Source organism: Eschscholzia californica, unplaced genomic scaffold (genome assembly GCF_041429995.1).
Source record: "Eschscholzia californica isolate CP2 unplaced genomic scaffold, dmEscCali1.0.p SCAF_6, whole genome shotgun sequence".
Classification (NCBI taxonomy): domain Eukaryota; kingdom Viridiplantae; phylum Streptophyta; class Magnoliopsida; order Ranunculales; family Papaveraceae; genus Eschscholzia; species Eschscholzia californica.
The window spans coordinates 1125434-1149489 of record NW_028238483.1 but is presented as its reverse complement, the minus strand read 5'-3'; the positions used below and the strand labels follow the sequence as shown (position 1 = coordinate 1149489).

The following is a 24056-nucleotide window of genomic DNA, read 5'->3' as shown; positions in this document are numbered from 1 at the left end:
GTTCAGAGGCTATTGGAAACAACACGAGACGTCTGTCTTGTGAAGACAAACCGACAAAAAAATGCCAGCGAGGAGGCACCAACCTTAAACTCCAAATGACGACAAACAACGACGACCGATATTATCGATCGGCTAAAAAGAAAACTAAAACCACCATTTTTTTTCTCTTACCGTTGTTACACTGATGGGCCTAGAAAGGTTACCCTAAATAGGTCTACACCCGCAAGTGCACGGGTGTCAAGTTGTAATATTTCCGGAAAGACCGGTTCGTTCCTCAGAGACTAGTTAAACCTATTCTAAGACTTGGAAGTAAGACGGTTTTTGTTGTTGAAAATTTGTTTTGGTAATAAAATATTTAAATAAAATAATGGAAATGAAAATGAACTCAAATGGGGAGAGGATTCTAGGGTTTAGGATTCCACCACATAAAATCACTTTTAGAAACAAATATTCAAAATGGTTAATTCTTTTTTTTTATAACTCAGAATTTCGGATAATGAACTATCCTAATTCCGGGAGATGTCTTCGTTAAAACCGAATAAAACATAACAATGTAATCATTTTATTTTAAATAAATAAATCTCTAAACTACTATTTATCAATTAATAAGCATGAACCGTCAAATGATTTAACATAAGCACGATGCATCAAATCGAAAAGTATAAATAGTGAAAAGAAAATCTATTTATCAAACTAAAACGAATTAAACTATGAAGCATTAATCAAGAGTTAATCAATAAAAATTATATCTCTAAAAGATCAAAAATGGGTTTCATCGTAAAACCCTAGATGGAGAGTCTTAGCTAATCATGATCGAGATTTAAATAAATATCTATATAATAAAATAGGTGGATGGGTGCTGATTGGGACAAACCCTTGGATAAATCCAGCCGTCCGATCCACATCAGCGTTGGTTCAAACGGTCGGATTCAGTAAAACTCTACTTCCTCCCCTCCTTTCTCAACCAATACATCTTCTCCGTTCTCAATCAACACATCTTCTCATTTCTCAATTTATCCCCCTCCTTCCTTTTTTTAGTCTTCCGTCAGAGGTGTTTCAATGGCGAAGATTAATGAAACAAAGTTAACAATTGCTCAAATGATCAAAATACCTATTCCTCAATCCTCAGCCCCTTTATCATTACCTATTCCTCTCAAGTAGAGCTGAGGGCTAGGGCGTTTTTTTATGGTCAGACTCAGAATTAGTGCGTGTCTTTTTCATAACATCGATTGAGGTTTGAATATCTTAATTTTGATTTGGTAGGTGACTCCACAAACAATCTTCTTCAAGGTTTTACTGAGTAGTTAGTGAAGGAATTTGATTATGGTTTTGAATTTTGTTCTTATTTTTGGTCCAACTTCCTTTATAATGAGAATTTCCTGATAAGTAACTGGATACACCTAAGGTGTTTGAGAAAATGTCTGTGAGGGAATTTGTTAAAAGTTAATTTGTGTATTGTTTAACATTCCATATGCAGAGGGAGAATAACAGATGAATGATTGAATTTCGTAAGCAGACTCAGGTAACATTCTAATGCTTGGCTGAAATGTGAGTGATTTTGCTTCTTTACATGGTTAAAGGATAATATAAATGTTTGTTAGATTTTCCAGTTCCAATGTTCCACCACTTCCATGTATTTGAATATCATTAATCATGTACATTGGTAGTTGATTTTGTTTTTTCAGTCTGCATATCTTACTATACAGGTATATATAACGATAACCAAAAATCTAACCCAAGAAGGGTAAAGCATTTGCTAGAATAAATTAACGAAATATACGACATTCTTATAGAAGTTGTATAGCATCATGAGGGGTTTACTTGATGGTCATGCAAACTTATCTCCGTATCAAGTTTCAACTATTAATCGGAGACGCCACGATGTCATTTATGTGTCTTTTTTATGGAACATCACTATTATCATCATCTCATTCGTAGGCAAAGAGGCGTTCTAAGAAATACATATGAGGTTTTCGATTCATGAGCTGTTGTGAGAAATTGGGTTTAGCTTGAATGACTATTTGATTATACAGGTAATAGTAGTGATGTCTTCTAGAGGTTTTGGTAGTTTTCGGATTTGGTGGTCTTCGTAATCTGTCACTCGTTCTTCGCCATCATCATGTGATGCTTCTGTACCAAATATGCACGCCAGAACCACACCACCAATCCCTGTTTATAGGGCCCTTATTGCCCCCGTTGCATAGACATTGTCCCAAAATCGAAAGCATGGAACTCAATATAGTGCGACTTCCAGTTGTTCGATAAAATGTTCTAATTGGTGTCTTCCAGAATATCAAACTGTTTTACCTTTTGTTTGAATTTCTTGATATTGAATACTTGTGAAGCTTATTTTTCAAGAAAAATACTTGTGAAGCTTCTTATGGATTCTGCAGTGGCTTATTATTAACTTGATGGGAACATACCAAATTTCATTAGTGGCTCACAGCATGAATAAACCAGTTTATGTTGCTGCTGAAAGCTATAAGGTTCGTAAATGAAATTTTAATTATCTATTATGATTAAATCATATTTGGGATGTATATCAACTTTCTTTAAAATTTTGAAGGCATACATTAATAAGAAGAAAGGATGTCAATCCACATGAACAGTGTAACGGTCGACTTTAGTATTTTTGTTATTAAGCCTTGTGACGGGGAAGTTAGAGTACTAAACTTCACCATCCCTAGCCAATCTGTTGTTGTATCACAGAATGTTGTGTTTTTTTGTTCATTTTGTTTATCAATTGACAAATTGTTGGGGAAAACGTGTTTTTGTGGAGTACGTGATGGATAAAGTTGCAGGTTTATCTAATTGGTTGTAAGATGGGTAGAGTGTAATCTAGAGTATGCAATCAAACTTGAGGTTCCTGTTAGTATACATATGTACCTTGACTTCGAAGAGTCGTAAACATAAATGGTTATTTATTTCAAACATAGACACCATACTTCTTCTTCCCTTCTTGAAGGAATTCGTGGTAATTCTTCTTTTGCATTTCAGGTTGGCTGCAACTATCAACAATCTCTATTTGTTTTGCTGGCTTCTCAATGGTAAACCATTTCCAATTATCTTTTGATCTAAGTTTGTTAGTTAAATTGCTTTCTCCTTTTATCTCTAACCTAATATTTTCTTAGAAAATTGTTTGAACAAATTTGAAAGTGAAGTTCAAATTGTGTCACATAGTAAATTTCTTCATGATTTTTGTTATTGTTGGTTGAAAAAAGTTTGAATTAATGTCAAGGTAAAAATGAAAAATCGATTATGTTTTTAACTTGACCAATAAGAATTGAGGAGTCCACTAATGAGTTAGCTGCACCGAGTCAGTGACGTCTTCTTTCAGTATCAAAGAATCACCTATACAAGACTTCCATAGCCATACAAGTGATGCCTTAGATCTTAATTGGTGTAACTCTAATGTGAGTAACACTTCCACATTATTATGTCTTCATTATTGTTAAGCTAATGTAGTATTCTGAATCGTAGGTTTTGTCCGACTCTTGGCATTGCTTCCTCTTTGAAAGGTATAACTCTTTGTTTCTCTCTTATAGTTGGTGCCTCTAAGTGGGGGATGTCGGATTATTATGATTTTACATTCTGCTTTTTTTTTTCTTGATGTGATTGACTATAAGTTGAGTCGATAACGTCAATTACTCAATCTTATTGGGCTTATAAATTTTGCGTTTGACGCTCAGATTTTACAACTTGAACTCTTTTCGGTTCATATTATTAGTTCTTATGATGAGTTTCTTGATCCATTTTCATGTTTAATTAGCTAGGAATGTGATTTTTCCCTATGAGAATGATTTTTTCTTGATTTGCAGTTTGAGACTAATTTCTTATTAACGGACATCTTCGATTCCACATAAATTACACATAAACTTATCCAATCAGGCTAATGGCACAACAACGGTTGTTCTCGTTAAAGTTATCCATATAACTTCAAGGAGATAAAATAGTACTTCACTGTTTCCTTTACATATTTTGAATTTGCTTTGAGTAGTAAAATCATCTTCATTACTTTGGCAGAACAAGTCCACGGATTTGCGAAGTTCTTTTGGATAATTATTTTACTCCTTTGATTCTGTTTGTTCCTACTGGTTGCTCCTTTGGTACTCAGCTTTCATAAATTCTATGGATGTTAAGGCCATTTTTGCATATATATCTGATGGTTATTATGATTCAGTAGAAATTTGTTTAATGCTGTCATGTAAGTGTTTGATGAAATGTCTAATAGAAAAAATGCACCTTAATCATACACTCCACAAACAAAGGTTTCACAGCAGTTCAGACTTATCTTTTTCGAACACCAATATAGCTGCAAGATAAGGCATTACATAGTTTGATAGATAGAAGCAAGCTTACTATAACACTGTACTATAGTAGTGATTAAAGTTACGTAACGGATCCGTTCATAACTTAATTGGATGATAGATGAGCAACCATAACAATCTTTCTCAAAGCGAAATAAACATGAGAAGCCGTGTCAGTCCTAGACCTTAATAACAGTTAGAGAAATGGAGGGAGGTCACACATGTTTAAGTTTAGAAGATTTTTCTGCTACAATACACAGGAATATTATATAAACGTAGTATAAACATAGAGATAAATTTGGTCGTCCGTCCCAGATCAGAACTAATATCAACCTTTAGGTTTTATTAAATAGATAATATAATACATGTTACCATAAATTGTTTTCCCTCAATGGTTTTAGTTATTTAGTTACTATATCTGTATCCTCATTGAAACTCGTCTCTAAATTGCATTTAAATATGCTCTGAGATACCCAAACAGATGAAACCCTCATTTGGTTTATCTGGACGACTTCACGAGCGAGATTTTTTTCCTGTCTTCATTTGATTATTTTTTTAATATTTTTCTCTAAAAATCACTTTCATCCTTCTGAGTGGAATGATGTAATTCAATATCTCCACAATCAAGCTCCTTCTTTTTCAGTTCTTTTACTTCTTTGTCTAATTTGTTTCTGAAAACCTAAATCTCTTCCTTAATAGTTAAAATCATTTATGCTTTAAGCCCTCTCTTTTTCTTCGATTCTTCTCTATAATCTTTCTTCTTTTCCCTTTTGTTGTTTTCATCATTTATGCAATTATGCTATGTTAGGCATCAAAGATCAAAGTTTTGCACATTGCATAGCTTTTCCTTATAAGACATTAAATTTGTATAAATTTATTTATTCCATTAATTTTGTTGCTATTAGTGTTCCGCCGGCTGAACTTTAGCACAAGACCTTCGATTTAAAAACATGCCACGTCATATTTCACATGTATGCAGTTTTGGTTGAAGAAATAATTTATTAGCAACAATGTTTTTCAGGACCAGGCTCGCAATCACACTGGTGATGTTGAGATAGAAGCTGCTTGTGAAAGAGAAGAAGATCCTGGGTTGGCTTTGGTAGCTGCATTTTTATGCTTGACTTTCACATATCATTGCTCAGATAGAACTTCATTATACTTCAGGGAAAAAAATTGTAGAATTTAAGTTTTCTGTTTAGATGGATTTAAGACATAGGGATAGAGACGTAGTTGAGGACTTCAGATTGTTTTCCTCCTCCGTGTGTGCACTTCCTACTGAGCGACACTTTGGCTCTTTCCATCATGGAGCTTAATTACATAATATTTGCAGGTCACGAAGGGGTACAATTACATTACATTAAAAAATATGGACATAAGTCGAAGTTAATGGCAACAACTGTTCTAAACAAGCAGGACTCCTTCAGCGTTCTGGGGTAAGATAAGACCTTCGATATCTCCTTGGGACCAGTTGGTTACTTGATTTAACATGACTGAGATCCTTTTTATTATGTTTACAGGGTTGATTACATTATTAGGTTGGTTTCAAACGCGGCATACTTCATCTTCTTTTGTTGAATTCTATGAAATTTGCAAACTAAGTCTTAGTGGTGTTAGTCTATTGTTGAATTTAATCTTGGAACCTCTCTGCTCAAATCATATTTCAGAATATAGATGGATATCTGGCTCGCTAATCTGATTTTAGTTCACTGGTTCAGACCTAAAATAAGTTTATAATAAACTCAACTGATTATTGTGACCCTGCAACAAGTCTGTCTCAAGCAATTTAGCTTCAAACAGAGAAAGTAAAATAACACCATCATTGTGTTTGATAATTGTTTTTCTTTTGGGCAATTTTTGCTCATCTGTTTTACAGCTTGTGAAGTGGGACCAGTTGAAGTTTGCAGCAACTATGGGACAAACAGCCGAAGAACTCCTGCCTTCTGGTCTGGATGGGTATGTTAATCAAACAAAGCGGCTTGAGGAGTTGTTTGGAAAGATCTCTGGCCATCCCCTAATGTTTGAACTACTAGCCCTTTATATTCTAGGCTATTAGCTTAACAAATAGAGGTTAGTAGGCCTTCCTGAAAAAAATATGGTGTTTGTGTTTGTTGATCCAAAAAACTTGTGTCAAACTGTTCATCTTCCAATTGTGGATTTGACATAGCCATCTGGTTTGATGTTCTGATCTTTCTTAATCCAAGTACTTCACCTTTATCTTTAAATAAAATACATTGCTTTCCGCTACGTATGCGTATAACTTGTGGTTTCCGCTAATCTTGGTGAAGGTTATTCTTTTAGATGAAAAGGAAAATGAGAAACAATTAGTACGAACTTGGGGTGCTTCTAAAGGCGTCCCACTGAAGGCAATGGCTATGGTAGTTTGGTTTACTAATGCTGGTTGTAAGAGTGTGTTGGCAGAGGACTGTTAACGGAGATATATAAGCTCTATGTGTTTTGTCAAACATCTTTCTACTTGAGCACCTCAACACACCCGTCAACCGTCGTTACCATGGTACCACCTAACATTCACCAGCGATTGGTCATTTTGAATTTGACATCTACATTTTATTGTTTTATTTATATCTAGACAAGAAATAACCATCATCCCTCATTTGACATCCCCATTGTATTGTTTTATTTCGTGTTTAAACAAGAGAAAATTTGAAATCTACATTTTTTTTTGTAACACCTTTCTATTTTCTTGGTCATGTAAGTTACTGTTTTGTTGATTTTATTTAAAGAAATGGTAGCAACTTGGTAAATGCTCCACAAAAGGTTCCGTGCCGAAGGCATGGGCTATAGCCTAGTGAATAATAAAAGAGAATGGAAGAAAACTTAACTTTTTCGCTATTTCCAAACCAAACAGGGCCTTAGGGAAATGATTTCCTTCTGTTTTTCCCAAATTCTGCCAAACGCACCCTCAGAGAAAACGATTTTCTCGTCTTCCCGGAAAATATTTCTCTGTGGGAAAATTAGTTTCCCACATATTTTCTCGTTTTCTCCAACTCTTTTTCAATCTTTCTGTAATCTCTCTCTCTCTCTTTCTCTGTAATCTTCCTCTCTCTCACTAAGAAGTATAAATTAACAAGAGAAATCAAAAGATCACGAAAAATCAAATTACTTTCTTAAAAACCGACAATCTGTTTCTCTCTCTCTCTCTACAATATCCCTCTGTCTCTCTCTCTAACTTTCTCTCTTTCTCTCTTTTCTCTCTCTCTCTGTAATTTCTTCTCTCACTAAAAAGTTACAATCAAAAGAAGAAGAAGAAAGATAGAAGATGATGATGATGATCGGTTTTCTCTCTCTAACCTCTCCTTCTCTGTTTTTCTCTGCTAAACCCGAGCTCCCTGTTTTTATCTTCTCTCTCTCTCTCTACTTCGTTTCTGTCTAACCCGAGAGGACCCCAAAGATGAGATGACTCCTTCATGGAGCTTTTTTTCTTTTATAATCTCATGGCCGAATCTCTCTCTCTTTCTCGATTTTCTTTCCATCTTAGCCGAATCTCTTCCTCTATCTATTTTATGGAGTATTAGTGAAGATAGAAAGAAGAAAATATCTTTCTCTTTCTACAAAATTTCTTCCTTCTTTGATTCTTCATCTCCTTCCAAATCCTTTCTCAAATCTCCTTCTCGGATTCTTTACATCAAGATATCTTTCCTTCTCTGTAACCATCAATACTCACCGAGCTCTCTCTCTCTTTCTGTTTCTAAAAATTCACACTCTATCTTCTACTAATATCTTCAATCTTTCTCTTTCTATTCTCTGTATAATATCCCTTCCAATCGACTCTCTGTTTCAATCTTCTTGAATCAGCTCATATTTCCTTCTTGGTTTGATTCTTTCCCTTACTAAAAATAATAAAACTGATAGTACCTGTTAGATAGATAGAGACGAGAGAGAAAGTGAGGGAGAAAAAGTCTCCAAAAAATCTGTCACCCAATAAAGGTGTCGTTTTGCTGGCTTTAAGGATATGATAAGGTGCTCCACGCTTCATTATAGGAAGTCAGTTCGCAGGTCGGTGATGAGGACATGTGGGCAGGAAAGCTTTCGGCCGCTGGATCGTCAGGGAACACGGTATTATAATGTGCTTGGGTGCATGGGCTCTTATGCCACTGGACAACCCTAGGTACTCCCTACTGTGACCGAAGGTAGCCAGAAACTAATTTGAGCCGCCTCCCTTGAACGCGCCACGTGTCAGTGAAAACCTTTAGTCAACCAATCTTGATCCCAAATTTGACTAGCTATATTTCTCTCATCCGAACTCCGATTGGACTTCTGTTTTCGCCATTGGGTTCGTCTCCGACTCTTCTTTCAACCGAGCACCAATGCTGACCAAAATTTCCAGAATCACAAATGACCAAAACGCCACGCGTATGTCTTTCTCCCGATTTTATCCGTTTTTCACATCGAATTCCGTAAAAGACACCTGAGAAAGAGAAACAAGCAATTCATCAAAGTAATTGTTCGAAACGGACTAACTAGCCCAAATTAAGAGATTCAGATGGGACATTTTCATGTCTCATCATACACCAATAATGAATTAACTTAAACTTTCTTGAACACCAATTTAACTTCATCCACGAAACTCATTAAGATTGAAGATCCCATCCCCATTATAACTAGTATGTCCATCATTGATAACAAAAATCTCTCAAACCCATAACCAATAATATTGATAACTAGAATCTCCACCATTGAAACCTTATTGAAAACCATCGAAAAACTTCAATGGTAAACCTTGACTAAATTTATTGAGAAATATGAACTAAGCTAATTAAAAAATTAGAGAAGAAAATAAAAGAGAAAAAAAATTTACTATGATTCCGACGGACGCTAGTCATGGAAGCGGTTATCGCCGCCGATTGAGCTGAAGCAAAATATGATCGCAACTATACTCTTTAGAGTTTTGTAGTTCTGATACCATGAACGATTTAGGGTTTGGTTGAGGAAAACCATATACCTCCATGTTTATTTATAATAGAAGAGAATTACAAGGGTTAAAAATAATTAACGTAAATATAGAAATAATCCTAATTTTAGTGTATCCATATCATGGAGATATATATATATATATATATATATATATATATATATATATATATATATATATATATGAAAATATTTCATTGATTTGTATCTGGATATGAATATTTGACTTGAATACCACTTTTACCCTTATTAATGAAGATCGGCCAGTAAGAATGGCAATTTGCCGACGATATTTGTCAGCGCGAAGAGAAGAAAAGATGGTAAAGGCATCTGTGATTCTCACCAAATCATGGATGCCCTTCAGATTTTTTAAGATACTGAGACCACACTATCTCCATGTTATGGAAGGATCTTTTTTAAGAATTTCTACAAAGGCAATGACATCTATGAAAGATGGGTCAACATAGCTTTGAGAGAAACTCATTTTTAATGGAGTTGAAATTCAAGGATCTGAGTGATCAAAGTCTCAACCTCTGGTAGCTACTTGCATAGCAAGTTCCAAGAAGGTACCTCCTATGGGAAAGTAGAAAAAAGACCAGAGGTAGTTGATGGGTTTTCCTCGTAGTGGGAAAACCTAGTTGGGTTTGGTTTAGTAAACCGGATTCAGACCCAAGTCGGTTTTCTCTGGGTGGGTGGAATTAGGGTTAAGGAGAAGTCTATAAATGTTACCCTTAACCTAATTTATAAGAATTTAACACAATTATAAACGCACAAGAGAGTAGAGAGAAAGAGGTATGCTGAGAACAGATATGCAGCAGAGTTTGAAGCTTTTCAGCACGTACAGTCGTCGGTGTTCGAGAAATCCGACGGTGTGATATTTTCCTATCGAGTTGAAATTTTGCAGAGGTCTTCCTGACTTGTTTATCTAGTGTTTGGATGGCGGGATTGATATTTGGTGGCTAGAATCCTAGTGAATTTAGAGTCGTTTTGGACTGCATATTTCTTAGTTATTTTACTCTTCTTGTGAGGCTTTCTTAGTATTTGAGATTGATTTTTTTGGAGTCTGAGTCTATAGTTTGTTCTATTGTAACAAGGAGGACGTAGTTTGTAACTCAATTGCTTATTATAGTGGATTTAGAGTGACTATTTGCCCCGTGGTTTTTTCTTCTCATATTGAGGAGGTTTTCCACGTTAAAATTGTTCCCCTATTTACTTTATGTACTTCGTTTATTGCTACCACTATTCTACGTATTTCTCTCCTAACTAACACAAGTGAGGAAAAACTTCTATGCCGCTGCACAGGGCCGTGGCTGAGATTCGAGGGGCCCAGTACCAAATTTATTTTTGGGCCTCTTATATAATCAAAAGTAAAAAATTATAGTATAAAGACAAACTCAAAATGGTACCACTCAAAATACCTTGATCTTAAAAAGATAATATATTGAAGAAGAACTAGTTTTATATAATATAAATTTTAATTTTTTTTCTAATATAAAAGAAATAAAAATTTAGATAAACTAATTTAGATGTTAGAAACAAAATAAATTAGAAACAAGGAGATAAATAAGAAGAAGGAAATTTTGTAAGGATTATGGAATGAAACTTTTTTAAAATTGTATACTAAATATCGAATATTTAGAAAAATTTTGTTACCCTATTTAGTAGGAATTAGAAAAAATTACCTATTAAAGTAAGACAGAGAAAAGTAGTTTTTCTCCAATCAAGGCTCCTGTGTAGGGGTGGCAATTTGGTCCGAACCGGTGGGTTTTTACCCGAACCCGCCCCTAATGAAACGGGTTTTACCGTCCCGTTTATTAAATGGGTTGGTAATGCTACGAAGATAAAACCATTTACCGGGTTCGGGGCGGGTTTGGGATTAGGTAGTAAAACCCGCCCCGCTCCGTTTAAATATGTTATTTATTATATATACAATAGGTTTCTAAAACTTTTTATCTTATATCATCAATTTAACTATTTTATATTATGTAATAAGTGGTAGTGTTTATAGTTAATAAAACCGAACTGTTATAAAATTTTGTTTATAATATCTATATTTTTTATTAATATAGTTTATTTTAAATAAAAATCTGAAATTTATGTTTAAATCCGACTCGCACCGCACCGTTTCATGTTAAACGTGGCGGGGCGGGTCGGTAATGATTAAGTAATTTTTAATCGGGGCGAGTATGGTAGATTAACTATTGGGGCGGAAACGGTAAAACCCGTTTACCAATGGGGCGGACTTGGAAAAGAAGTAACCCGTCCCAAACCCGCCCCGTTGACATCCCTACTCCTGGGAACCCAGCAATTAATAAGAATTTTGACTAATTAGGTTATCCTGCATAAAACCATTTTGAAATACCAAAACCGCCCTTTTAAAAGATCAAAACAGTCCTTCTGAAGAATAAAACCACCTCTCCTAAATACTTTGTAGGCCCCAATTAGTTGGTGGCCGAGTGCGGGCACCCAGCCCACACTTGGTCATCCACGGGCCTGCCGCTGCGGCGACGTGCCCGTTTCTTCCAACAGTAACACACGTGGGGACTCCACTCGACATTGTATGTAGAGAAGACATGGTAAACATAGAACATTAGTAGAGAGGATTAACCATTGATTGTTGTTGCGAGAAAGTTTGAGAAAACTTTGAGGAATTTGTTAGAGAGGATTAACCATTGGATTCAATAGAGAGAGAGCAGAGTAAATACCTACTGTGAATATCTAACCCCCTCTGCTTAATTTCTTCCTCGGTCTAATATGTCTGCCTTTTTCTACTTCAGGCGAGTAGCAAGATTTTGTAATTAAACCGACTCCATCTAGATGCTAAAGCAGAAGCAGTAAATGGTGGTTTACTGAACAGTTTCAAAACGAGTTAGAGTTTCCAGATATGTTTGGATATAAATATTCTTAAAAAATCATCTCCAATGCAAAACTCAACTAAGATCTCAAAGATGATGTGTCGAGAGTGGAATAGAGATATCTCAAGAGGACACTCTATTTTCAAAGTGTCCTCTTGAGATATCTTTAGTTGTCCAACTCATCAATATTTAAATTTCAACTAATAGAAATCAAGTCTTCGTTATTTCCAAAATAACTAATTATTTTTTTACAAAAATAACCATGACACGTAAGTAAAATAAAAGAGTTTAGAGTGTTGCATTGGAGACATACAAGAATTGAGGATCTTTAGTTTCGACACTTAGGATTGAGAATCTCAATTGGAACTTGACAAATAGGACGAATAGAGATTTTTTTGAGTTTTGCATTGGAGATGCTCTAAGTCAAACCAAATCAGATTCTAAATCATGATTTGAGACCACATTTATTTATCGTGTTTGTTTGTTTTTGTATCGTGTGAATGACTAAACCCAATGGACTTTGGGTACATTTGATTCAGATTCATACCATGAAAACAAAACCACCTATCTTCTGAAGAACCTATTGCAATTCTTCCACATATTTGTAGCTCCGGTGAGCTTTTAACCTTCTCTTTGCTTCTAAAACTCAACCAATATCAAATCGAACACTTCTTTCTTTTTCTGTAAATGTCAGCATACTTTAAGGAGTATGAATCTGTGTCTCGAACCCTTGACCTAGGGTGGAAAACAACTTAGCAACCACTCCAACCAAAGGTAATTACAAGGTCATCGCCTTCGCTAATAACACATGTTAATTTTTATAGTATGAATACTCAAATATCAGTCCCACACTTGTTCTAACTTCTACAGTGATCTCACCTTAGAAATATCTCTATAATAAATCCTAATTGACATATATATATATATTAGTTTTTCGGAAAGCAACCTTTTAGATCGCGAAACCATAAAAATTTTGAACATAGAACTCAGAAAACTAAATGAACAAAAAGGTAATAGAAATGCAGCAGTTCCATGACATGTAACAGTCAGAAGCTGCAAAAACTGTATATATTTTCCAATGTTTGTTGTACTTCTTATGAACATAAATCTACAAGATAAAGGAATAACATGTCAAAGTTATTATTACTTACTTAATGCAGCCAATAATATGTTGAGACTTCCATATAACAAGGAAACCGCTTAAGAGTTCAAGTAAGACGAAGATAGAAATAAATTTTCCTGATTCACTTCAGAGAAGAACTCTTCGAATCGTTTTTGCAGTCAAACGGGAAACCAACCTTCTGACCAGATCGGCAGGTAAAAGGAGAAATTGCTGTTGAGACTCTGGTGGCAGCTGCAAAGAAAAAACAGTTACTGTTGATGAACATGAAAATGTTACGATTGTTCGATCTATGAGAAGTTGAAGATAATTATGAAATAATCTCCTTGCCTCCAGAATAACAGAAAGAATAGGCAGAAGTTCTTGAACGTTGTCGGAAGTTATCTGATTCTGATTCATATATGTGTTCATGTCTCCCGCTTCCTATTTCAAAATAAAAATAAAAACTCTGATCATGTTCAGATAATGGTAAAAATGGTTGCTGCTACTTGCAAATCAACTCATAGTTGCAATTATTTAAATCGAATTTTTAGTGAAGAAGTACTGCAATAGCAACTCACTCGGACCGTTTCTTGAACACTGTTTTTAACTGCTAATAGTTTTACATTTCTAAAGCTGGAAACCAGATTACCAAATTGAACTTCGGAAACTTCAAGGAGAAGATGAGATTGTGCTCAAAATGTGATGAAATCATTCAGAGATCAAATAAATATGTAGTCAATTAATTACCTGGATTGGGTTCTGGTTCTTTTCAAATCCTAAGAACAACAACATGAGACGCTGCAAGTTTCTCAAGTTGTTGACATCTTCGTCGTTCATTGAGATCAATGGAACTGGGGCAGCAAACGGCAGCCTTGAAGTAGCAGAATTCAGTGTTGCTAGCCCAAGCGCATCCAGACCCTGTATCAATTTGTGATAACGAAATCCAGCTGAGATAAACAAAACACTTCAACAAAGGATTATTATAAATTCAGCATAATACCTATAGGTGATGGAAGACAGTAGTATATGTTGTGAGAGAATAGTCCCAGATGGGCAAAGGGAAGTCTCACATTATTCACTAATTGAGCGCAGAATGGTAGTTCAGTCGAAGTTTTTGATTTCTTCCGGGCCTACTAACTGGGTTTGCAATAGCACATAAGCAGGTCTGTGATAAGACCAGTTTGGAGCCCATTATGCAATATTTTCTATGGGTGACCTGAATTTACAAAGCTTCTTATCGAGCTGCCAGGCTAGATTGCCAAAAGAATTTTGATGTGCACATTTCTGGGGCAATTCTGTCTAGTTATTTGAACCATTTTGACCAAGATCCAGCACTGATGCTGAATATGGGCTGATCTAGGTTATCATCTCTTTGATAGATCAGGATCTAATCCTAAGGGACATGTGCATGAATATGTCAAAGGTGGTCGTATTTATGTCTATCAGTGACGTTCCTTATGTTTAGTATATCAGCTCATCCAGAGCCCAGAGGGATTAGGCATTCCAACTTAGATGTTGTAGAAACTCAAAGAATATACCTTAGCTAGCTCCTGCAGAAGTATTTCCCTCACAAATGCGCCCTGTCACAGTAATATTACTAGAATCACTTGAACAATTGGCTATTTGGCTTGACTAAGCAAACAAAGAAATTCATGCGAGTTTTTTGATACCTGCTCCGTTAGTGTAAAAGAAAGGATTTGCTTAATCACCACTCTTGCATCAGTTTCATCTGCTTCTTCATTTACAAAAGCCTTCTCTGTCTTTACACGAAGCGACTGCCACAAGAGTATACAAGGTTCTGGAGGGTATGAGATTGTGAAATACTAAAAGCAATTTATGTATATATTATAATAGCTTGTTTTGTATTTTCTTGACTAGCGATTCGGATTTGATTTAAGCAAAGACATTACAGTTGAGATTTATCTATCTAACAAATCAGCGAAAAACTTTCTCTTCAACGTATCTTCAGAGGTCCAGATTAAAAGAACAAAATGGACGGAAGGATGCTTTGACAAATTAGAGGCAAAATGAAAGACCTAAAACTCAATTCTGTTCAGTTATCTTTGGTAATTAATTTTGCCCGTAAATATGACCAACTCACCATATTGGCTATCAGAAGATGACCAACTCCCAAAATTATCCTCTACATAACTATTCCGTCAGATAACTTTTCAATTCTAATTTTCTCCTTTCTTTCCTCTCTTTTAAAACAACTTCCCTCTCTATATTTCCTATTTAAACCTCATCTTAAATTGGCTCGCCGATGTCGATTAACCATCGGTTGGGGAGTCGCTTTTTTTATTTCTCTCTCTCCTTGAACGCTCCCGTAATGCACTAAGGAAGATTATATGCACAACCGTGAGACTCGCTAGATAATGTAAATGCTCATTAGCGTAATGTGAAACATAGAAATGTATGTGCCCTACTGGCTACACCTTGTATCTATATATATATTCAGATAAATGTGTGTCTGTGTGTGTGTATGTCCATATATTTATGTGTTTGAGTTGTGGGTGTGAGAGAATCATAGTATAGTACATGAATGTGTCTGTCAGGAATCTTATTAGGATGTGAAATTTTTACAAGTGCAACATAATACGGGTTTTTTCACTGAAGAGGAATATTGAAGATCATGTAAATCTGGGATTGGACCAACAAGTAACCCAAGTATTTATGCTTTCTACACATAATTGGTCCTGGGAACTTGTTGGATCTTTTCATCACATTGTTCACTAACACGTTTTGGATTTATTTCGAAGTAGAATTTGGTAACAATCAATGTCTCTCTGATAGAAGAATCCAAGGCTTTGCACTTGAAACAAATCACAGTTTGGAAAAATTTTAAGCACTTAGGATCTACATATATAATTGCAGGGTGATTTTTTTTGTGACAATTATCTGATAGTGAATGATAGTAGCATCATGAGATTATATTGGGTTTTTGCATGTTTTTGGGTAATAATTTGGTGATTTCCCTGTCATTGCCTTCAGGCCTTCCGGTGCAGTATACTGTTTACATAAAAGGAGAATTTCATTTTTAAGCAAATAGAGGAAGAAAAGAAGGAACCTCACTTCAGTTAATAAAGATTCTAGACGATCAATTCTGAACACGCCTTCCTGGTTACCAATAACATATTTAAAGATTGAGATGTTAGCCAACATTAAAACCACGACATCAACAACCAGAAGAATTAAAATGGTATATGGATAATATAGAAAAGTAGGTTCTGCATAAAATAATAAATAACCCTCATATGGTCAGATGAATATAGAAATATTTACCTCATAAAGAAGAGCTTGCAAAGAAGACCTTAGCTGTGGGGAGCTGTCAGTGAGTACTTTTCTTGCAATCCATGGGTATGAACTACTCAAAACTTTGTATTTGGGGTTGAAACTTATCGCAATTCCCTCTAAAACAGCAAGACTGAGACACCAAAGGAAAGGAAAAGAAAAGAAAAAACAAAAGCAAAATTACTTGCCTCAGAAAGGAGTTACAATCAACGGTTGTGTGGAAGGTTCTAAAATACGTTTTTACGCCTCAAGGCGGTTCGCTCTCACAAGGCGAGGCGGTGCCTCGAAGCGCGCCTCGATGCGTAAAATCCGGAAAATAAATTCCTAAGAAATGACATCAATTATGTAAAAACATAGCATAAAGTCTGAAGTGTTGCCAAACAACTCGAAAATAACAGTGAAAAGCAAAACAAAAAAATTCTAAAGAGGTTATTGGATTCAAAAACACAAACTTCGATAATGGCCTAATATACATACGCCTCGAGGCGTACTGTCACGGCCCACACTTAGGAGCACCAAACAGCAGCTACCATGGCCCGGGACAGCAGCTTTCTTAGCCAAACAACAAGCATGGGCCAGGCTGCCTTTTACATAAGGGAAGGTTCCATGTTGCACACTTATTGGCCCAGCCCAAAGGAGCTTTCTAGAGATATTTTGGAGAGAGCTCTCTAGAGTATGATGGAGCCTTAAGAGTTATCCAAAGCATTCTAGAGATTTCCACAGAAATCTCTACATTGTTCCAAGCCGTTGGACCGTTTCCATGTGTTTCGATCTTGTCCGTTAATTGTACATAGCTAGTAGTATAAATAGGGCTTCACCCCTTCATTTGTAATCATCCAAGTGAGGATTCAAGCATTAGAGTTCAAGGTTGAGTGACTTGGGAATTGTGTCCAAAAGCATACTTGTAATCTTTAAATTCTTATCAATAAAGACCAAGTTCTTTAAGTGTTGTTGCCTACTTTGAGCTTAACTCTCTTGGAGCATACTTAGTATTGGAGTTGCCTATTAGTCAAGGTTACATAGGCATATAAGAGGGAAGGTTTAGTGTCACGGAGTAAAAGTCTGGCCTATACTTTTCAACACACAGCACTTGTCTTAGCTTCCCTCCTAAGCACAAGTCTAAGCCTTCACCTCAAATGCTTAGAGTAACCTTGACTTAACTAGGCTATTCCAACACTAAGGATGCTCCAAGAACGGTAAGCTCAAAGTATGCAAGAACACTTAAAAGGAACTTAAGCTTTATTACTTAAGAACTCAAAAGATTACAAGTGTGGGCACAATTCCCAAGTCACTCCAACCTATCACTCTTATGCTTGATTCCTGACTTGGATGCTTGCAAATGAAGGGGGTGGCCCCTATTTATACTAGTAATTATGTACAATGGATGGCTAAGATTGACCCTAATGGCAAAGATCCAATGGCTAGGAAGTGTGTCGATGGAATTCTCTAGACTTCTTTGGATAACTCTTGAGTCTCCACCGTGCTCTAGAGAGTTCTCTCTAAAATATCCCCAACCATCTCTAGAAAGGTCCCTTGGGCTGTTGGGCCTAGCCCAAAAGTGTGCCAAACTAAGCTCTAGCCTTACGTACAAGGCAGCCCAGTCCAAGATGGCATTTCTCCAAGTGTATGGTGCTGTCTAGGCTGCTGTTTTGGGCTGCGGTAGCTGCTGTCCGGCCCACATAGGCTGCTGCGTTTTGCGTCTCAAAAATGGCCCGTGACATTAGGGCCTAAGCTTGTGCTTAGGAGGGAACTAAGACAAGTGCCAGATGGTGCTAAAGTAAGAGCCGAAACTTTACTCCGTGACAGTACGCCTCAACCGTTTTTTGAAACATTGGTTGGGTAAAGGGAAAATAAGAAGGCCACAAAGTCTATGAATCACGAAATAATGCCTAAAATTACTTTTACTTTCTTCTGTAATACCTAAGAATCACGAAAGAAGTTTTACTTTCCACTGTAATACCTTCGAATGACAAGAGAAAAATATGAAGGTATCTGAAACTTGAACTTGTACCTGAGAATCCGAATAAAGAAAAAGTATTACGATCACAAAGGGAGGAGTTACAAGTTAAAACAGGTGCGGAGGAGCTGAGTAGCTGACTCAACTCTCAAAGAAATAGAATATAATATTTTTGCACTCAGCTTTAGTATGAAGCAGTTAAATAAGCATTCGGTGACTTAAACATCCACCACAGTACCTCCGATAGTGATACACAAACCTCCCAGTCTCCCATAGGTATAGGAAAGGACACAAAATAGTCCCTAAGAACTATAACCATTATGTCTCAATCAGCATAAGTGAAATAAGTAGATATAAACATCATACATTGTGCGCCCCAGATTTCCTGACAGATCTCCAAAACTTATGTTGCGAACTCCTTTGTTAACAGCACTCTGGAATACATCTGAACAAACAAAACAGAAGGGCTTAAATAGTAAAGCGAAATACTACAGACATCGAAGACCTTAATTGGATATTGTAGCTAACTGACGAAATATACATTAAGAATGCAAATGAAAATACAGTAACCTTTTGTTCAAAAAACTGAAAAAAAAAGTACAATGACCTCGCCCATAAGTGGGCCGCAGAGATCGGATGAAACTTTAAACAATCAAATGATATACAATACAACTTTATATTGTATACTGTAGAAAGTAGATCTCATGAATGAAAACCTGTTAAAGCCTTTGTCACAGCATCCTTCTGTGCAGTAGGAGGAAGAAGCCTGCAAAAGAATACCATGAGTCAGTCACAGCTAACCCTACGAAGTTCAGCACAGGATTCATCTTTCAATAAGTTTAAGGTTTTCTACTTCGTAAAATAAGGATTCAGTTAAACTAATAGTTGATACCCAAGAGTGACAAAATCCTTAGCCAATGCATCAAAATCACGATTTACAAGATGAAGACAGGCCTCAATAAATCCATCTCGGAGCTCTTGCCTAAATTCACCCATCATGCCAAAGTCTGATAACAGAAGAAACAAATGTTTGAGTAAAATACTCTATAACATTCTGAGTAAGGAAACATTCTCATCGAAAAGATGTAAGCTAAATCGCGAATCCTCCAAGTATTCGCTACTTAATCGACTAAGAGAGGTTGACCTACTTTTTTCAGAGAGCGATTAATTTCCTTAGTGGGCATCTGATGTGACCATATCAGCATAGCAAACCAACTCGGCACTACCCAAGTAAACTGGTGAAATAAGGAATTAAAATTGATCTACAATTTAGTTATTTTTATATTTTTTAGAACTGTGTCGATTTTGCAAATCTAACGTTGGTTTTAGACTTTTAGTTAAATAACACTGATTAACTGTTCTTGGTGCTAACTATATTAATATTGTGGCCTGTGTGAGCCTCTTCGCAAGACACCAAGACCTCTATCACTACAAGGCTTTCGACAAGCCCCATATCTGACTTAAGCCATATCTGAGAACAGAACAGAAAAATATTTGATGATCTGGTTGAACCCTAGGGATCTTCACAAATGATGTGGTAATGTAGCATTCTGGTTTATGCCACTAGGTTTGGGTTCTTTTGTACTAATATATATTCCTCAAAAGGTATATTACTATAATACGTTTTAATGATATATATCCTAACAGTATACCCTAACAAGATTATCAAAAGAAAGAGTCTCTTAGGATGTTTAATGTATGGGACCTATGGGTACTTAGGAAGTTCCAATATGCCACACTCAAAGGAAAAGCATACAAGGTGAGCACACTTGTTTTTTAAGGCTCGAGTGCGTGCATCTTTTGTAAAGCATACCCAAGTAAGCTAGCTTTCCATCATATGTCCGTAGAAGGTTTCCAGGGTGGGGATCTGCATGATAAAAACCATATTCTAGAAGTTGAGAAAGGGAGCAAGATACTCCTACCTGTCAAACGCCAAAAAAACAGAAACCAGCTTTAAGTGAAGCTGCAAAATACTTACTGAAGACAAGTTATAAAAGAAAAGGAAAGAAAGAACAAAGTGGATGAGAGTTTCTGGCATTATGACCTCAACTAAGTAAAGATCCTTCACGTCAGTCAACCTTTTCCCCTATAAGCAAGGAAAAATTACATGAGCAAGAAATTTGAATGTGTAGTATCTAGAATCAGTAGAAAAGAACAACGATTGGTCCAGGAATACCTCCACCCATTCCATAATAAGGACACGGCGACTACTTTCTTGCAAGTACATGTATGGTACAAATACATCTTTTAGGCTCCCATACAGCTCCCTGGTTACCCATGTGACACACGTATATGGAAGAAAGCAGCATGTTATTAGATCTTACAGAGTTGCAATATATCTTATCCAGGAAATATCAAGCAAACTGTGTTTTGCAACCCAACAACTTTTTGAATGTGTGGAACCAAGGGAGGGACAAGATAGTCTAGTAATAATGATCGACAGATAGCCTACCTAAACTTCAGTCCGTTTTTCGCTTCTTCCCTGTAATCCAGCTCCTGCATTCAATGTGATTTACCTGTATTCAATGTGAAATTCTAAGAATATGGATCTTCAGTGAAGAGGGCAAAGGAGAGAATTATTGGGCCAGAAAAAGAACAAATAGATGCATATATATTTTAAAATTCATATGTGACTAAAGGAGGTAAACGTTTACCCGGAAAAGGCTTGATGCCCATTCATCGACTAAGGCCTGCAAGAAAGAGGATAGTACTTTGAAGATGACATTAGCATATGTGATGAGCCTAGCTTTACATGAACAGGGCCAAAGATGTATATTTAGATCAAGCAGACATACCTGAAGATCAGTGTTAAACTTGCCAGCTCTCCTAACTAGTCCTGCAAGGAATCGCAGGATGAAAATATCCAAAGAAATTGCTGCTTGAACTCCAGGTCTCTGCACTTTGACAGCAACAAGCTCTCCAGTGTTACGGAGCTTAGCTTGGTAAACCTAAAAGGCGGAAATATAACAAATATAGGTTGAATAAAATTGGCCCAATTGGGAATAGTCCATCAATACAGGTCTGAATTCCTAGGTGACATGAACGAACCTGCCCAAGAGACGCAGCAGCAATAGGCTCTGGAGATATTTCAGAGAAAACCATCTCTAGGGGTAACCCAAACTCTTTTTCTATTGTGTTAAAAGCTACTGCAGATGAGAATGGTGTTATTCGATCTTGTAACAGTGAAAGCTCTTCAAGATAAGCAGGTGGTATGACATCCTACATAAAGCAATTGCCACGTTACGCCAGAATGATCTTGGAAAACATGCAGGGACAGTAATTTGAAGCAATAACCATTACAAAAACTTTTTAATAGAAATGCTAGGGTGTGCTAAAACAATTAATTCTTCTAGCGGGTTCCTTTTTATTTACATTTTATGTTCAGGGTTTAATGTCTTCTCTGGGAAATTTGACATTGTTCCAACAACAAAATTGGAAACGTTTTGATGGTTTTTCACTGCTGCAATAACATTCCACGAGTAGTTGAAAACTTTTCTAGTAACTAGTAATAACTAGTAAGTACAAACATTTAACTGGTCTGACAAAGAGAATGCTAACTTACAGCTCGAGATGAAACAGCTTGAGCAATTTTTACAAATGCCTGCAAAAAGGGTATCTTTTAGTAAAACATTAGTACTCATCAATATTAAGGAAAAAACTAACAACAAAATTGATATACCACACAAGGCAAAGTTGGCACCGCCCACACCACAAGGTCAAGTGTGGCTACACAATGCAAGGCGATGGAGCATCGAATTCGACTTTTTTGTTTCCTCATTATTTTCTAATTGATTTAATGGTTTACTATTTAAGATGGCACACATTTCGAGGAATTTTAATGCCTAGTTCTTGGACAAATTCAAAACTAGAAAAAGTGTGAATATCATTTCTTGAACCAATTGGCCAAGTCCATAAACAAGATGAATGAATACCCTAGTAAGATATCATTGATCAGAAAACTTACAGGACCAAGTTCAACTAGTATCTTCCGAAGTTCAGCAGCCCTAATCTGTAACATTAAAAAGTACATTAATTTCCATGAAACCCTAACTTTTTAACTACTGAGAGACTAAAACAAATTGTTAGTAAAAGGAAAGAAAAGGAGTTTCATCAAGATTGTAAAAAAATCACCTTAAACATCTCATCGGATCGATCGGTGAGGTTATCGATATACCGAAGTGTAAGCCATTTTCCTAAAGTAGTACCAATCTGAACAAGTCGACGAAAAAGAAGAAATGGCTTACTCCTGTAAATTTCACCAATCTTCGAAGGATTGTATTCTAGTAAAACTTCTGCTTCAGAATCGATGTTTTCAAATACATAACCGGAATACTTTGTGAATGTATCGATATCACGGGAAGTAGCAAACGGTGGCGGGAGTTTGGAGCGGTATATGACCGGAAATTGGAGAGAATTGCGGGAGAATGTGTCGGATTGAGGTGAAAATGTAAGAGGATTCAGGTTGAAGATAGAATGGGGTTTCAAATTGGTGAGAAGTGAAGTAGAAAATGGCGGGAGAAAGATTGACATTTTTCCGACTGCGAGTAAGAGATACGGAGTATGATTCTCTCTCTTTCTATCTACTTCCTCGATTTTTTTTTTGTGTTCCACGATACATGATAAAATTCGAATGAACAACCACAAAAATACTTCAACAAAAATAAACCACAAATTGGAATGGAATATATAAATTAAAAAAAAAAAGTTAAAACAAAAATAATAAAAAGAATAAAAGAAAAAATCTTGTTGTACTGTCATAAATTACGGTTAGGGGCAACATAGATCAGGCCGAATTATATATCGAAAATATAATCTATCGAGAATTCTAGAACAAGGAAACTTTTAGATATTAAAGATAGTTTGAAATAGTAGTTTTAATCTAACAAGGTGGATCTCAACCGTCTCATCGTCACCTTCCTGTAGGGTCCTTGGTATAGGAAAAACGATATCTGGTATAGGCAGTGCGTCAGAAATGTCAATATATGTATTTGTTCTTCCTTTATCAAATTTTAAGGAAAGTGTTATAAGGATCATTTAATAAAGGGAGAATTTGACATACACCCCCACTATTATATGAATACTAGGACTACACCCCCACTTTTTGAAAACTTTTGATATACACCCCCACTTGGACGGAAACCGTCAACTCAAAGTTAAGTTGGGTGTGTGTGAAACACACGCGCCAACCATGACGATTTTATCCTTTTGTAGATGTTGAAATATTTTGAGCGATTTTGACATACACCCCCCACTATTATATGAATTTTTGGACTACACCCCAATTTTTTGAAAAAAACAAAATTTTTCAGTTTGCCCTCCAGCGATCATCTTTTACCTTTTGTCTTATAAATTTATTTATTTTAGACAAGCTAAAAGGTCAAAGCGAAAATTTTTGTTTCGCACACACCCAACTTAACTCTGAGTTGACGGTTTCCGTCCAGGTGGGGGTGTATATCAAAAGTTTTCAAAAAGTGGGGGTGTAGTCCTAATATTCATATAATAGTGGGGGTGTATGTCAAATTCTCCCTTTAATAAATAATGCTAAAATATAATAACTTGAATAAAAATTGATAATAAATTTAATATTGTATTCATTTATAGTTTTGTTTCACATA

At 36.0% G+C, this 24056-nt stretch overlaps 1 protein-coding gene and 1 long non-coding RNA gene across 4 annotated transcripts; one reads left to right on the top strand and one right to left on the bottom strand.

Moving 5' to 3' along the window:
* Positions 1-1463: 1463 nt before the first annotated feature.
* LOC147530715 (uncharacterized) lies at positions 1464-6551 on the top strand. 2 transcript variants are annotated; one of them, XR_015228382.1, is made up of 6 exons: positions 1464-1522; positions 2394-3047; positions 3481-3518; positions 5329-5406; positions 5638-5740; positions 6181-6551. It is a non-coding gene; the product is annotated as an uncharacterized LOC147530715 (long non-coding RNA). The 2 variants fall into 2 exon arrangements; XR_015228383.1 differs by lacking the exon at positions 6181-6551 and adding an exon at positions 5825-5995.
* A 6551-nt stretch (positions 6552-13102) lies between these two features.
* On the bottom strand, positions 13103-23171 carry LOC147530714 (Protein kinase superfamily protein). 2 transcript variants are annotated; one of them, XM_086650926.1, is made up of 21 exons: positions 22573-23171; positions 22406-22450; positions 22004-22042; positions 21490-21660; positions 21237-21389; positions 21096-21131; positions 20894-20957; positions 20618-20708; positions 20486-20527; positions 20255-20363; positions 19334-19448; positions 19158-19207; positions 18808-18886; positions 18445-18495; positions 16476-16617; positions 16266-16310; positions 14864-14968; positions 14732-14773; positions 13941-14111; positions 13542-13634; positions 13103-13445 (listed from the first exon to the last, which is right to left on the bottom strand). In XM_086650926.1, the coding sequence occupies exons 7-21, from the start codon at positions 20941-20943 to the stop codon at positions 13341-13343; spliced, it is 1290 nt and encodes a 429-aa protein (XP_086507052.1). In that variant the 5' UTR covers positions 20944-20957; positions 21096-21131; positions 21237-21389; positions 21490-21660; positions 22004-22042; positions 22406-22450; positions 22573-23171; the 3' UTR covers positions 13103-13340. The 2 variants fall into 2 exon arrangements, with proteins under 2 accessions (XP_086507052.1, XP_086507051.1); XM_086650925.1 differs by having other exon boundaries at positions 20894-20937; positions 22573-23104.
* Positions 23172-24056: the final 885 nt, after the last annotated feature.

What these genes read in the sequence shown, in the direction of transcription:
- LOC147530714 (XM_086650925.1), bottom strand. Translation starts at nt 22,971, where the DNA reads ATGTCAATCTTTCTCCCGCCATTTTCTACTTCACTTCTCACCAATTTG. An exon ending in AAGCTGTTTCATCTCGAGCT is followed by an intron (nt 21,661 to 22,003) that starts GTAAGTTAGCAT and finishes TGCTTTATGTAG; the next exon opens with GATGTCATACCACCTGCTTA. An exon ending in TTCTTTCTGTTATTCTGGAG is followed by an intron (nt 13,446 to 13,541) that starts GCAAGGAGATTA and finishes TTTTCTTTGCAG; the next exon opens with CTGCCACCAGAGTCTCAACA.